Source organism: Leopardus geoffroyi, chromosome B3 (genome assembly GCF_018350155.1).
Source record: "Leopardus geoffroyi isolate Oge1 chromosome B3, O.geoffroyi_Oge1_pat1.0, whole genome shotgun sequence".
NCBI classification, from domain to species: Eukaryota; Metazoa; Chordata; class Mammalia; order Carnivora; family Felidae; genus Leopardus; species Leopardus geoffroyi.
In genome coordinates, this window is record NC_059337.1 from 54,997,597 (window position 1) to 55,013,563 (window position 15,967).

The following is a 15,967-nucleotide window of genomic DNA, read 5'->3' on the forward strand; positions in this document are numbered from 1 at the left end:
CAAGACCTTTTTATCTGAGATTTATTTGGATGCATGATATAATAATGGTGTCAATTTTCAGAGTAGTTAACCAGTTGTAAAATTTTAATCTATTCTTTTCTCTGATTTGTTCTATGCTTTTACTCATTTGCTAATTTCTTATGTGTTAGGTGCTGTTTCTGGGTTGTTTGTTACATTTATCAGATTTTGGTACCTGTACCATGCTGTTTTAACTTTTTTAATATTTTTACCAGTGTTTTAACATTTGAACAGATTCTTTCTGTATTCTGATGTAACCTTACTTTAATAATTTGACTTAAAAGTTGTTTTTAATATTTATTTTTGAGAGAGAGAGAGAGAGAGCATGTCCGCCTGCACAGGAATGGGGGAGGGGCAGGGAGAGAGGGAGACACAGAATCCATAGCAGGCTCCAGGCTCTGAGCTGTCAGCACAGAGCCCGACGTGGGGTTTGAACTCACGAACCACGAGATCATGACCTGAGCTGAAGTCAGACGCTTAACTGACTGAGTCGCCCAAGGACCTCAGTGTAATCTTAATTTTAAACAATGGATAGAATCTAAAAATTAAAAAAAAAAAAAAAAAAAGTTTTATTTTGTGAGTTGGTTGAAAAATAGAAGACATGAAAAAGATTATACAGTGAAAAAAAACTCCTTTTCACCCTGTCTTCCCTTATCCTCTCTTCCCTATAATTTCCCTTCAATTAGGTTTTTTTTTGTATATTTTCATGTCATTCTATGTAAATATAATTATGTATCTCATGTTTTTCCCACTCTGTTCTGTGCTGTTTTTATCACTGAACAATGTATCTTGGAGACATTTCCATATTATTACATAGAGGACTTCCACACTTCTAAAAAACTCCTGTTTGAAGTATGGGTATATCCTTGTTAGTTTCTGTAGTCTTCCTATTAATGGACACTTGAGTTGTTTGTAAATTATTGCTGGTATAGACATGCTGCAGTATCGTTTAGAAATGTGTGTGTATAGCAGCAAAATAAATTCCTGGATTAGGGACCGATGGGTGAAAAGGTTAAATCACTTCTGTTATTTGATACCATTTAAGCCTTGACAATAATGTAGAGAGTGCCTTTTTCCATATAGCTTTAGAGATTGTATGTTTTCAGGATTTTGGATTTATGCCAGTTAGTTGAGAATGGTATATTAATATTGAGCATCTTTCCATATGTTTATCAGCTCTTTGTATTTTTTTTGTGAACTTGTTTGGTCATATATTTTGTCTCCCCCCCCCCCCCCCTTTTTTCTTTTTTGTATCTTGATCTGTTTTTTTTCCTTTTGGTACATTTTTAAAATCAATTTGATCAGGGGCACCTGGGTGGCTCAGTAGGTTGAGCGACCGACTTTGGCTCAGGTCATGATCTCATGGTTTGTGAGTTCAAGCCCCACGTCAGGCTCTGTCCTGAGAGCTCAGAGCCTAGAGCCTGCTTCAGATTCTGTGTCTCCCTCTCTCTCTGCCCCTCCCCCATTCATGCTCTGTTTCTCTCTGCCTTGGAAATAAATAAACATTAAAAAAATTTTTTTTAAATCTATTTGATCAAGCTCTTACCAAATTTAAAAAATTTTAGGAGCCTTCAGTTCGTAATGTGAGTTGCAAATATTTTGCTAGGTTTTCATTTTCATTGTTGACTTTGCTCATTATTATTGCCATACACAAGTTTATGTTTTATTTTATTTATTTATTTATTTATTTATTTATTTATTTATTTATTTTAACATTTATTCATTTTTGAGACAGAGAGAGACAGAGCATGAACGGGGGAAGGTCAGAGAGAGAGGGAGACACAGAATCTGAAACAGGCTCCAGGCTCTGAGCTGCCAGCACAGAGCCTGATGTGGGGCTCGAACTTATGGACCTCAAGATCATGACCTGAGCCGAAGTCGGACGCCCAACCAACTGAGCCACCCAGGCGCCCCCACAAGTTTATGTTTTAAATAGCATTAAGAAGTTCATCTTTAGGGCCTTCTGGGTGGCTCAGTCAGTTGAGTATCCAACTCTTGATTTTGGCTTAGGTCATGATCCCAGCATCATGGGATCGAGCCCTGTGTCAGGCTCTGCACAGAGTGTGGAGCCTGCTTAAGATTCTCTTTCTCTCTCCCTCTCTCCCACTTGCATGTTCTTGCTCTCTAAAATTAAAAAAAAAAAATTGTTTCAGTGTTTGCAGCAACATTAATGCATATATACTTGGCTGCTTTACAATAGGGCTTATTTCTGATACAATTTTAATGCCTTTGGAGGGCAGGTTTGCGTTTACTTTTTTGTGATAGTGACTGTCCAGAGAAAGAAAAGTTGTGCTCCAGAATTAATCTCTTGCGTTTTAGTCATCCCTGTTTTGGGGCTTGAGTCTTAGTACTTACTTACATGCTAATAACTTTTGAATTAAGTTGTTTCTTTTTTACCTATACATTATAAATTGCATTTGTTTTACTAGTCTTGTATGAGCTGCTTTTCGTGAACCAATTTTTAAAGTATTTTCTGAAAATTTCTAAATAGTAAAGTTGAAGTAATTTTACAGAAAACATTCATGTAGCGACCAGCTTATATGCTAGCTAAGATTTTACTGAGATTTGTTTCATTGCTTATGTATGCCTCTGTCCATTTCTCTGTCCATGTTTATGAGCCTGTTTTAAAATGGGGTGAATATTTAAAATTGAGAAACTTTTGGGGCACCTGGGTGGCGCAGTCGGTTAAGCGTCCGACTTCAGCCAGGTCACGATCTCGCGGTCCGTGAGTTCGAGCCCCGCGTCAGGCTCTGGGCTGATGGCTCGGAACCTGGAGCCTGTTGCCGATTCTGTGTCTCCCTCTCTCTCTGACCCTCCCCTGTTCATGCTCTGGCTCTCTCTGTCCCAAAAATAAATAAACGTTGAAAAAAAAAATAAAATTGAGAAACTTTTGGGTATCTGGAAAATTATCCAGTTTCTTAAGAGATGTTTATAGGATGTAGTTGAATAGAAGAATTAAATTTGCAGTATGACTGTCTTCTGGCTTATTCTGTCATGCAGCCTACCTCGCAGAAGAGTATAAAAATTTCTCCTTTCTTTCTTTCTTTCTCTTTCTTTCTTTCTTTCTTTCTTTCTTTCTTTCTTTCTTTCCTTCCTTCTTTCCTTCCTTCCTTCCTTCCTTCTTTTCTTTTCTTTTCTTTTCTTTTCTTTTCTTTTCTTTTCTTTTCTTTTCTTTCATTCAGAGAGCATGCATGCATGCAAGAGAGAGTGGGAAGGGGCAGAGAGAGAGGGAGAGAGAGAATTCCATGGAGGCTCAGTTCTGTCAGCCTGGAGTCTGACATGGGCTCGATCTTATCAACCGTGAGATCATGACCTGAGCTGAAAGCAAGAGTTGGGCGCTTAACCAACTGAACCACCCAGCTGCCTTTAAAAATTCTGTTTCTTAAAAAAAAAAAAAAAAAAAAAAAAATCCATTTCTTATCAGCAAGTCTTTTTAAGACCAGTTGCATAGCATGGGAATTGCTAGGTGGTTCCAGGTCTTTGTGTGCATACTTTGATTTCATCATCCAAAGCCTGTATATTAGTACCTTCTGGTCCAGATCTGCTTCATTTTCTGTTTATTGTTAGAATTTTTGGTAACTGGTAAGATACTTCTCACATCTTCTAAGTGTCCTGGTTAAGAGATGCATTTCATGTTGGCTGCATTGGCATAAGGCGGGGTGGGGGGGGGGGCTTGAAATGTCTTAAGATTCTTAATCTTGCTTTTATGACAGTTGAACATTTCACAGATTTGTTAATGGGATGATGATTTATGCATTGAAGGAAAATTTTATTCTCCTAAATCTATTTTCTTCTAAATGAGGGTTTTAATTTTTAACCTTTCCTAGGAATTGTTTCTTTCTTTTTTAATAAAACCGCAGATATTAGAAGACTTATCATAGTTTAATAAAAAGGTAATGTGCACTTTGTCCCTGTGATAACATCTTGCAAAACTGTAGTCCATTCTCACAACCTGGATATTGATATTGATATAGTCAAGATACAGAACAGATCTGTTACTGCAAGGTTCCCTCATGTTTTTCCTTTTTGTAGCCACACTCCTGTTACCTTCCCTACCAGCCTCTCGTTAACCCCTAGAATCCACTGATCTGTTTCCCACTTCCTATAATTTGTCATTTCAAGAATGTTTATAAGTGAACTCATATAGTCCTTTTAGGATTGGATTTTTCACTTGTGTGATTCTCTGGAGATTCATCCAGATTATTGAGTATGTCAATCGTTTGTTCCTTTTGGTGGCTGAGTTTTGCTTTGTAGTGTGAATGTACCACAGTGAGTTTAACTGTTCTCCCAATCAAGGACATCTGGGTTTTTCCAGTGTTTAGCTATTATAAATAAAGCTGATCAGCATTCACGTATGGGGGGGGGGGGGATCTAACTTGCATTATCACATTTTAATATTTTGTCAAAATAAATTATATAAATTTTGTAATAAATTATGCACTTTATGAAAATTCATTGAGTTACTTTTGGGTACTTTTCTGTATGTTATATTTCAGGTAAATGTTCACTTAAAATAATAAGACATATATTTTTTCCTTCTGGGGCTTACTTAGGTTGGATTCAGATGCCGAGGACATAGTACTTCCTCAGAAAGAAGACAGAATTTGCAAAAGAGACAAGATAATAAGCAGTTAAACGCCAGTCAATCTCATAGAGGCGACTCAAATTCTGAGTCTTTATATTTTGAGGTATTTTTTTAGGCTCTATTTATAAACTGTCATAGCAAATGTTTCCATTAAGAAATTAATTTTCTTACATTATGATAAGTACTTATTATATCTTAACACATGATTCTGATATTAGATTATAATTACTTAGAAGTACTGATTCATTTTTGTCTTGGATATGTATATATAGTATAATGTTAACTTCGTTAATGTTTATTTTTATAAATTTCGTTATGAGTATTTTGAGGTAACATGTAGAGGTAAAACTTGTTTTTACGTGGGTTAAACCTACTATGAAACTTTCTCCCTAATTTTTCTTATTATTGTTTAGTCTCTTTGTCAAGTTTTTTAGATTTGGATGGTTTAGTCTAGCTAATTTGTGCTGCTAGGTGGGAGAATCTTGGAGAAGAACAAAGCTATTTTAGTTGCTCTACTAGGCAGAAAGTCTGTGCCATATTTTTATTGTTTATTTGTCTATATGGCTGTTATTGGAGGCCTGTTATATGTGTAAAATAAGGTGCTATGAGTGATACGTTGAATAAACATAGTAGCCTTAGGGAGGTTGCTGTACAGCAGAGAAACGTAGATGCCTGCATACCTAATGCTTGGGTGTGGTCGGAATTGAAGGGAAGGACAAATCCCTTTGAGTTTGTAGTAGGGTGGAGATAACCGTTGGAACAGATTTTAAAGAATGGGTAGAATTTGGTTGTGTCAACATGGTGAACAGCATCCCCCGTATCTCATTTGCATAAGTCATTTTTTTTTTGGATCATAGTTTCTATAAAATGGGTCAATAGATGGAAATTAAACTGGAAAATATGCTTGAGGCCAGAGGCTCGAGATGAATAATATGTTAGATAAACTTATTAATTGACCTAAAGGACTTGGGAGTTATGTTATTCAGTTATGAAGAACAGTACATGTGACAGATTTATTATTTGCACTTAACCATGTAATTGGTTCCATCCTTATATTTAGTTAAAGGTATTAGGTATAATTTTCACTGTAAAGGAGGAGATTGGTGAAGAAATTACTTTGAATAGGGTTTTAAAAAAAAATTCTTAGCTTTTAACTTTATTGACAGGTGTGTGTAGTATTGCAGGACAGGGAATATATTTACGAAATTCCTACTAAGCCATCTGTTGAAAATATTTTCCAAATTATCTGACATATGATAAAATCCTTTTTGAATTTCTTTCCAATTACCTACCCATTTTAAGAGTAGAATTAATTAGAGGCACCTGGATGGCTCAGTCAGTTAAGTGCCCTACTCTTGATTTGGGATCAGGTCATGATCTCACAGTTTGTGAGATCGAGTCCGACAGTGCGGAGCCTGCTCGGGATTCTCTCTCTCTCGGCCTCTGCCCTTCCCCTGCTCACACACGCGTGTGCGCGCTCTCTCTCTCAACACATTAATAAACTTTTTGTTTTTTAAGTAGAACTAGTAAAAATAGTATGGTAGATACAGAAATCCAAAGGGTGGACGTGTGCAGATATGCCCCCATTGTTGAATAATGAAATTAGCTGTATTGTAACATGAGAGATGAGATTTCCTTTTTAAGACTGACTTTAAATAGTTTACTTTTAGAATTTAAAAAATTACTTGCCCATTTTTTATTACTCTTCAGCATTGTAAAATGTTTTTCTTAAGAGTTTATTGCTTTGAACTGCTTTTACTTAACATGTGGAACTGTTTCAGGATGAAGATGGATTTCGAGAGCTAAACGAGAATGGAAATGCTAAAGACGATACTATTCAACAGAAACTTTCTTCAAAAGTAGTAAGTGGCCCTTTTTAAAAAGATAAGCAAAATACTTGAACATCTTTTGAACTACGGTTATGTTGAAAAGAAGTATTATAGTTTAGTATAAAGACATGGGGGGCAGCATGGTGGACAAGAAACCATGTATTTAGTACTTCATATTTATTTTCAGCATTGCCAGAACAAAGACACTTTCCTATAAAATCCATAGTTCTATTACAGACAAGACAACGCCATTAATTAAATGATCATACAGCGTACTTGTTGGAAAACTTGACTTACTTGGGAGTTATTTTGTTTTCAGGCCAGGATCCAGACAAGCATCACCAATTGCAGTAAGCTGTTTTATCTCTATTATTTTCCAGTCTGGAATGATCACATCATCTTACTCTGTTCTTTATAACATTGAATTCTCAAAGAGTCCAGTCCAGTTATACTGGAGGACACCCCATATTCTGGATTGTCTTTCCTTAAGGTAGTCTTTTGTGGAATCAGTAACAGTGTTTTTGTCTGGTTATCTTAGTTGGATGATTTACCTGAAAACTCACCAATCAATATAGTGCAGACTCCAATTCCCATTACAACTTCCGTTCCTAAACGTGCAAAAAGTCAGAAGAAGAAAGCTTTAGCAGCAGCCCTTGCCACGGCTCAAGAATATTCAGAAATAAGTATGGAGCAAAAAAAACTACAGGTATTTATTCATTTTTGTGAACAAATATAATTGGTAGATTTGGGGACAGAAAGACAAATATAATCATCATAAATTGCCACACTTTCATACTATCACAAAAAATAAATGTTTTCATATTACCTTGCAGGAAGCTTTATCAAAGGCAGCTGGAAAAAAGAATAAAACACCTGTGCAGCTAGATTTGGGGGACATGTTAGCAGCTCTGGAAAAACAACAACAAGCGATGAAAGCACGGCAGATTACTAATACCAGACCTCTGTCATATACAGGTGATGTCATTATTTGAGGAATTTGCTGTTTGCTTTTGGTAATATATTTTGAATATTGTTAATTTAAATTATATATATCTAAAAAATCCAGAGTCTTCTCACCAGCTCTTCTGTTACCCTCGTCGCCCCATCATTGTACTGCATCATAGTAGCCTCCTGTTACTTACCTTTCCCTCCTGCTATAACTGCACTCTATCTTGAAAGGAGTGATCTTTTAAAAATATGAATAGGATTATATCACTCCACTACTCAGAACCCTCCAGTAGCTCTTGATCTCACTTGGAGTACAGCTGGAGTCCTGACTAAAGCCACGTCTTAGCTGATCCTGTGACCTTTTTGCCCCCATCACCATTCTCTCTGGCACACACTGCTGTAGCCAGTCAGCCCCCTTGCTGTTCCACAGACACACCCAACATGCTCCTAGCTCAGTATCTTTGTGCTTACTATTTCCTTTCCCCGGAATTCTCCTTCCTCATATATCAATGTGTGGTTTGTTCTTTCAGGTCCTTCGGGTCTCTGTACAAATGTCAGTTGGTGTAATTGTGAACCAGCTAATGTTTTTCTTCCTCAGAGATTGAAATAAGAATCACAACTAATTTGGCTTTATAACTTTTAAATTGGATAATGGGAAACATAGGAATTTTGATCAAGGTGTGTGTATGTGTGAGAGAGAGAGAGAATATGAATGATTTGGCTTTCTACTGAAATAGTAATGTATATTTTAGCAAACCTTATCAGATTTAAAATTCAGCAGTTCTTATGTGTTCCCTTATTTCTTTTCATATCCTTAGTTATAGAGGAAGAGAAGTAAAATAAAGGAAGGGGAAAGGCACCAACAAAAAGCAGATGTTAAGATGCAGAATTGAATATTCTGTTTCTTCTGTTCCTATGTAAAGGGTCTGTCTTTAGACAAGAAGATAATTAACAGAATATAACTTTAGTTCTATGTGCAGAATGTTTATACCTACAGCTAGTTACCTGTCCAGTATAAACCTTAACTTTGAGTAACTGTTAGTAAAAATAGTATTGAATATGTACTGAGCTTTTGAGTTGCATGTTGTTGAGTTGGAGAGAGAGGCAATTACATCTCATTGAAAGAGTAAAGGACTATAGCAGTGGAACTGACAGTTAGCAGTATTCTGGAGGCAGTATGGCCTCATGGCAACAAGCAGGGGCTTTGGAATTGAGTTGCCTAGGTTTGAAATCTGTTCTTCTGTGTATTTCCTTGGCACGTTATTTCCTGACATTAAGATGGAGGTAATGATAGTACCTACTTCAGGGTTGTTTTGAAGAATAAATGAGATGGTACATGTAATGTGGTCAGAAGAGTATCTGGGTTATAATCACTCAATAAATGTTAACTAATTACTGTGGAGAAGAGATTGTTAACCTGTGATGGCTTTATTATAACTTTGATTTATTTAGCAAATGTTAATTTATACAACTGTAAATATTTACATGGAAAGCATGTCAAGGACTGTGGAATTACAGATTAAAAAGTTAATAATCTAGTTGGGGAGAAAGACATACATAAATAACTAATAAAGAGCAGTGCCTTAGGAAGGATACCAGCAAAGTTTTATGAACTTGCAGAAGAGAAGAGTGATTTATAATAGTCAATGGAGAGGTATGGGGAGGATGTTACAAATCACTTCATATATGATAACATTTGGATTGGGCTTTGAAGGGAGAGTATAATTCTTGTCAGATGGAAATGAGATTAACCTCTAACCTGTCACCAGTGTTTAAATTAGAAAGTATTGATTGCAAAAAAATGGACTTTCTTGGGAAGTCCAAGAAAAGAGTGAGACTATTGTAGGTATATCAAAAGATTATGAGGAATTGATAGGGTTTTGTTTGTTTGTTTTTTAACTGATGGAATGTGGAAACAGATCAAAGAGGACTCCAAACTCTCCTCGTTGGAGGATTGTGGTGATTATAATGTCAAACAGGGATCATGGAAGAAGAATTTTTGTTGGGAAGAACAGACTCCAGCCCTATTGTGTTTAAAATGCTAGTTAGGGATATCCTGATGGTGCCTATTTAACTTGTAGTTATGTGCAGTTTAGGTTAGAAGTCAGTGAGTTTCGGGGCGCCTGGGTGGCGCAGTCGGTTAAGCGTCCGACTTCAGCCAGGTCACGATCTCGCGGTCCGTGAGTTCGAGCCCCGCGTCGGGCTCTGGGCTGATGGCTCAGAGCCTGGAGCCTGTTTCCGATTCTGTGTCTCCCTCTCTCTCTGCCCCTCGCCCGTTCATGCTCTGTCTCTCACTGTCCCAAAAATAAATAAACGTTGAAAAAAAAAAATTAAAAAAAAAGAAGTCAGTGAGTTTCAAAGAGAGATTGAAGTGTAGCTCTGGAAATACATAAGGTTGTTAGGGGAAAGAAAAGTTAGGAAAATATATTCAAGGATAAAGTCTTGTGGTGTGCTTAGATTTAAAGGACAGCAAGAAGAATTAGATTTAGTGATTGCAAGCTTGTATGTGATCTTGACCATAGCATTTGTGAGCACATGGGTAGGACAGAGACCAGAAAGCAGACTCTTCAGGACCTCTGGGGAAAACGGCCACATAGAAGGATCCTAAGCTCGCCTCGTCACTCAGCTACAATTAGATAGCATCCACATCAGTGGAAATAACTGGTAAAGCAGACTATTGAGAACTTTAGTAAGGGAGGAAAGGGGAGTGATAGTACTTTAGTGTGAGGGGAAGCCAGTCAGGGGAATGGTTTTGTTGGTTTGTTTGTTTTTGGTTTTGTTGGTTGGTTTGTTTGGGAAATGCGTAGAGCAAGATCCTTGGGAAATTAATCCTGAGATGGGATTTCTTTTTTAAAGATTTTTATTTATTATTTATTTTTGAGAAACAGTATGAGCAAGGGAGTGTCAGACAGAGAGGGAAAATCTCAAGCAGGCCCCACGCTGTCAGTGCAGAGCCTGGTGTGGGGCTCGAACTCATGAAACTGTGAGATCATGACCTGAGCTGAAATCAAGAGTCGGAAGCTTGACCAACTGAGCCACCCAGGCACCCCCTGAGATGGGATTAAGAGGAGAGGTAGTGATACACAGTGAACAGGAATTAGGATGCCTTCTGCCTCCTCTCAGGTGGCATGTACATTTAATTTATTTATATATATATATATATAGAGATAGATAGATAGATATAATTTATATATATATATTTAACATATATATATATTTAACATATATATATATATTTAACATATATATATATATATATATATATATATATATATATATATATATATATATATGATTTTGGCTAACATACAGTGTGTAAAGTGTGCTCTTGGTTTTTGGGTAGATTCCTGTGGTTCATCGCTTACATACAACATCCAGTGCTCATCCCAACAAGTGCCCTCCTCAGTGCCCATCACCCCATATTCCCCTCTTCCCCACCCCGATCAACTCTCAGATTGTTCTCTAGATTTAAGAGTCTCTTATGGTTTGCTTCTCTCCCTCCTTGTTTGTAACTATTTTTTCTCCTTTCCTTCCCCCATGGTCTTCTGTTAGGTTTCTCAAGATCCACATATGAGTGAAAACATATGATACCTGTCTTTCTCTGACAGACTTATTTCACTCAACATAACACCATCCAATTCCATCCGTGTTGCTGCAAATGGCATGATTTCATTCTTTCTCAGTGCCAAGTAGTATTCCATTGTATACATAAACCACATCTTCTTTATCCATTCAACAGTTGATGGACATTTAGGCTCTTTCCATAATTTGGCTATTGTTGAAAATGCTATTATAAACATTTTTGGAAAACCTCCAAATGCATGGAGGTTAAAGAACATCCTACTAAAGAATGAAGGGGTGAACCAGGCAGTTAAAGAAGAAATTAAAAAAATATATGGAAACAAATGAAAGTGAAAACACAAGAATCCAAACCCTTTGGGATGCAGCAAAGGCAGTCCTGAGAGGAAAATACCTTGCAATCCAGGCCTGTTTCAAGAAACAAGAAAAATCCCAAATACAAAGTCTAACAGCACACTGAAAGAAACTAGAAGCAGAATAACAAAGAAGCCCCAAGGCCAGCAGAAGGAGAGAAATAATAATGATCAGAGCAGAAATAAACAATATAGAATCCAAAAACAGAAAAACAAAAAAGCCCCCAGTAGAACAGATCAATGAAACTAAGAGCTGTTGTTTTGAAAAAATAAACAAAATTAATAAACCCCTAGCCAGACTTCTCAAAAAGAAAAGAGAGAGGACCCCAATAGATAAAATCACGAATGAAAATGGATTTATCACAATCCCTCAGAAATACAAGCAATTATTGGAGAATTCTATGAAAAATTATATGCCAACAAACTGGACAACCTGGAAGAAGTGGACAAATTCCTAGACACTCACACTGTACCAAAACTCAAATGGGAAGAAATAGAAAGTTTGAACAGACCCATAAGCAGTGAAGAAATTGAATCAGCTATCAAAAATCTGCCAACAAATAAGAGTCCTGGACCAGATGGCTTCCCTAGGAATTCTACCAGACATTTAAAGCAGAGTTGATACCTGTCCTTCTCAGGCTGTTCCAAAAAATAGAAATGGAAGGAAAACTTCCAGACTCATTCTATGAAGCCAGCATTACTTTGATTCTCTAACCAGAGACCCCACAAAAAAGGAGAATTACAGGCCAATATCCCTGATGAACATGGATGCAAAAATTCTCAACAAGATACTAGCAGATCGAATTCAATAGCATATAAAAAGAATTACTTACTATGATCAAGTGGGATTCATTCCTGGACTGCAGGGCTGGTTCAATATTTGCAAATCAGTCAGTGTGATACATCACATTAATAAAAGAAAGGATAAGAACCATATGATTGTGTCAATAGATGCAGAAAAAACATTTTGACAAATACAGCATCCTTTCTTAGTAAAAACCCTCGAGAAAGTCAGGATAGAAGGAACATACCTAAACATCATAAAAGCCCTATGTTAAAAGCCCACAGCTAATATCATCCTCAATGGGGAAAAACTGAGAGCTTTCCCCCTGAGATCAGCAGCACAACAGGGATGTCTACTCTCACCATTGTTGTTTAATATAGTGTTGGAAGTCCTAGCATCAGCAGTCACAACAAAATGAAATAAAAGGCATCAAAATTGGCAAAGAAGAAATCAAACTTTCACTTTTCGCAGACAACGTGATACTCTACATGGGAAACCCGAAAGACTCAACCAAAAGGCTGCTAGAATTGATACATGAATTCAGCAAAGTTGCTGGGTACAAAATCAGTGTACAGAAATCGGTTGCATTTGTATACACCAATAATGAAGCAACAGAGAAATCAAGAAATTGATCCCATTTACAATTGCACCAAGAACCATAAAATACCTAGGAATAAACCTAACCAAAGATATAAAAGATCTGTATGCTGAAAACTCTAGAAAGCTTATGAAGGGAATTGAAGAAGACACAAAGAAAAGGAAAAAATTCCATGCTCATGGATTGGAAGAATAAATATTGTTGAAAAGTCAATACTACCCAAAGCAATCTACACATTTAATGGAATCCCAATCAAAATTGCCCCAGCATTCTTCTCAAAGCTAGAACAAACAATCCTAAAATTTGTATAGAACCACAAAAGACCCCGAATATCCAAAATAATATTGAAAAAGGAAACCAGAGTGGGAAGCATGACAATCCCAGACTCTACTACAAAGTTGTAATCATCAAGACAGTATGTGTGGTATTGGCACAAAAACAGACATATAGACCAATGGAATAGAATAGAGAACCCAGAATTGGACCCACAAATGTATGGCCAGCTAATCTTTGACAAAGCAGGAAAGAGTATCCAATGGAAAAAAAGACAGTCTCTTTAGCAAATGGTGCTGGGACAGTGACATGCAGAAGAATGAAACTAGACCACTTTCTTACACCATACGCAAAAATAAACTCAAAATGGATGAAAGACCTAAATGTGAGACAAGACGCCATCAAAACCCTAGAGGAGAAAGCAGGCAACAACCTCTGACCTCAGCCACAGCAATTTCTTGCTTGACACATCTCCAAAGGCAAGGGAATTAAAAGCAAAAATGAATTATTGGGACCTCCTCAGGGTAAAAAGCTTTTACACTGCAAAGGAAACAATCAACAGAACTAAAAGGCAACTGATGGAATGGGAGAAGATACTTGCAAATGACCTATCAGATAAAGGGTTAGTATCCAAAAATCTATAAAGAACTTACCATACTCAACACCTGAAAAACAAATAATCCAGTGAAGGAATGGGGAGAAGACATGAATAGACACTTTTCCAGAAAAGACATCCAGATGGCCAACAAACACATGAAAAGATGGTCAACATTACTCATCATCAGAGAAATACAGATCAAAACCACAATGAAATACCACCTCACACCGGTCAGAGTGGCTAAAATTAACAACTCCGGAAACAGCAGATGCTGGTGAGGATGTGGAAAAAAGTGAACCCTCTTGCACTGTTGGTGGGAATGCAAACTGGTGCAGCCGCTGTGGAAAACCTTGTGGAGGTTCCTCAAAAAAATTAAAAATAGAACTATCCTACGGCCCAGCAATAGCACTACTAGGAATTTATCCAAAGGATACAGGAGTGCTGATTCCTTTAATGTTTTTTTATGTTTATTTTTGAGACAGAGGGGAAGCGCAGGCAGGGGAGGGGCAGAGAGAGAGAGGGGACACGGACTCTGAAGCAGGTTCCAGGCCCTAAGCTGTCAGCACAGAGCCTGACATGGGGCTCGAACTCATGGACTGCGAGATCATGACCTGAGCCAAAGTTGGATGCTAAACCGACTGAACAACCCAGGTGCCTGGCATATCCATTTATATTGGACAGCAGCTTCTCAGGGGAGTAATAGGAGAGCTTTGCTGCTAGAGCACAAGGATTGAGGATAAGGTCCTCGGACTGCTAAAGGACTGGGTCACCACTACTGGGTGAGGGGATCAATCAGGTGTAAAAGAACTGCTGAATAGTACTGAGAGTGCAGCCAAAGGGAAGATCACTCTTCACTGGTGGATGGAAATGAGGAGTGATAGACTATTTCATATAAAAGGGTGATGGTTTTTTTATAATTTTTTTTAATGTTTATTTTTGAGAGAGAGAGAGAGAGAGAGAGAACACCCGCATGGGGGAATGGCAGGGAGATGGAGACAGAGGATCTGAAGCGGGCTCTGTGCTGACAGCAGAAAGCCTAATGCCAGGCTTGAACTCATGAACCATGAGATCGTGTCCTGAGCTTAAGTCAGCTTAACAGACTGAGCCACCTAGGTGCCCTATATAAGGGTGATTCTTATGTAACATTCCGTAGGAATAAGGAGAGGTGCAGAGTTTTGAAATTGCAGAGGTAGAGTGGTTCTGCCTGGAGACCAGTTGCAAAGAATTACCAGGCTTGAGGCTTGCTGCTGTGGAGTAGAACTAATAATTTATTTGTCCCTGCTTTGGATTGCTAAATTAGTTACCTGCATTGGCTTTGTCATCTTTATCTTATGGAGGTTAAACAGATGCATAAAAGCTGTACCTGAGAGATACTGCATGGCCCTGTATTACTACTACTATTATGATGTGTATTCTCCCACAAGAAGAGGATGTTCTTGTAGATTTATCATTAGAAATGTTCATTGTATGCAGCGCTGGCTGTAATAGTAAAACTAATGTTCTTGTTTGTTTTTAGTGGTTACTGCAGCTTCTTTTCACACTAAAGACTCTACTAACAGAAAACCCTTAACCAAAAGTCAGCCATGTTTGACATCCTTTAATTCTTTGGACATTACTTCCTCTAAAGCAAAGAAAGGAAAAGAGAAGGAAATTGCTAAGCTAAAACGACCCACAGCACTTAAAAAGGTAAACCGAAACCTGGAGATGTTTATTTTACAAGTTAAATTTAAGGATTTAAAATGTTTTGCAAAAGTAGTTGTGGCATTTTAGCCAACAGATTGTTATGAGATATTTATAGGTGTATATCTTTATGATGAACAGTTAATTGAAAGTTGGGGATATCATCAGCATCATGATTATCTTTCTATATTGAACAAAACCCTGGAGGATGAATTCTTTCTGTAAGGTTAAAAAAAAGCAAAAGAAGTTAAACATTTAACATCCAAAACATTGGACTGTAGGAATCAGAAGCCCTTGATTCTGGTACTAAATTATATAGTTTTAGGCAAACCTTTCTTACCCTTATCTTCTTCATCTACAAGTTGGGATAATATCTGCTCTATTTAACTCAGTATTTTATTTTTGTGGGTGTTATCTCTGCACCCAGCATGGAGCTTGAACTCAACAACCCCAAGATCCAGAGTCGCATGCTGTACCAACTAAGCCTGCCAGGTGCCCCTAACTCAGTATTGTTAGGAGCAGAATGAGATAATCCAGGTCCAAATAATTGAAAACTGCAAAATGTAAATTTAATGTTAAACTGTATGACCTGGTTTCCACACTTGTTATTTTATCCATTTTTGTGGAAACTCTAGTTTGTCAGTCAGGAGTTAAAGCGTGAAGCAGATGTGGTTTGATAGCTATAGCATTATACAGCATAATTGCCTTCCTTTATTTTGGAT

The 15,967-nt window shown here is 37.4% G+C and overlaps 1 protein-coding gene across 2 annotated transcripts in view; it reads left to right on the top strand.

Moving 5' to 3' along the window:
* The window catches only part of SECISBP2L (SECIS binding protein 2 like), a 66,159-nt gene that overhangs the window by 20,712 nt on the left and 29,480 nt on the right, over nucleotides 1–15,967 (top strand). The window contains exons 8-12 of one of the 2 annotated variants that reach the window (XM_045449797.1): nucleotides 4,572–4,706; nucleotides 6,385–6,465; nucleotides 6,971–7,138; nucleotides 7,266–7,407; nucleotides 15,082–15,251. In XM_045449797.1, coding sequence (XP_045305753.1) covers nucleotides 4,572–4,706; nucleotides 6,385–6,465; nucleotides 6,971–7,138; nucleotides 7,266–7,407; nucleotides 15,082–15,251 — 696 coding nt within the window. The remainder of the gene's footprint in view (nucleotides 1–4,571; nucleotides 4,707–6,384; nucleotides 6,466–6,970; nucleotides 7,139–7,265; nucleotides 7,408–15,081; nucleotides 15,252–15,967) is intronic. The other variant, XM_045449798.1, reaches the window with a different exon arrangement.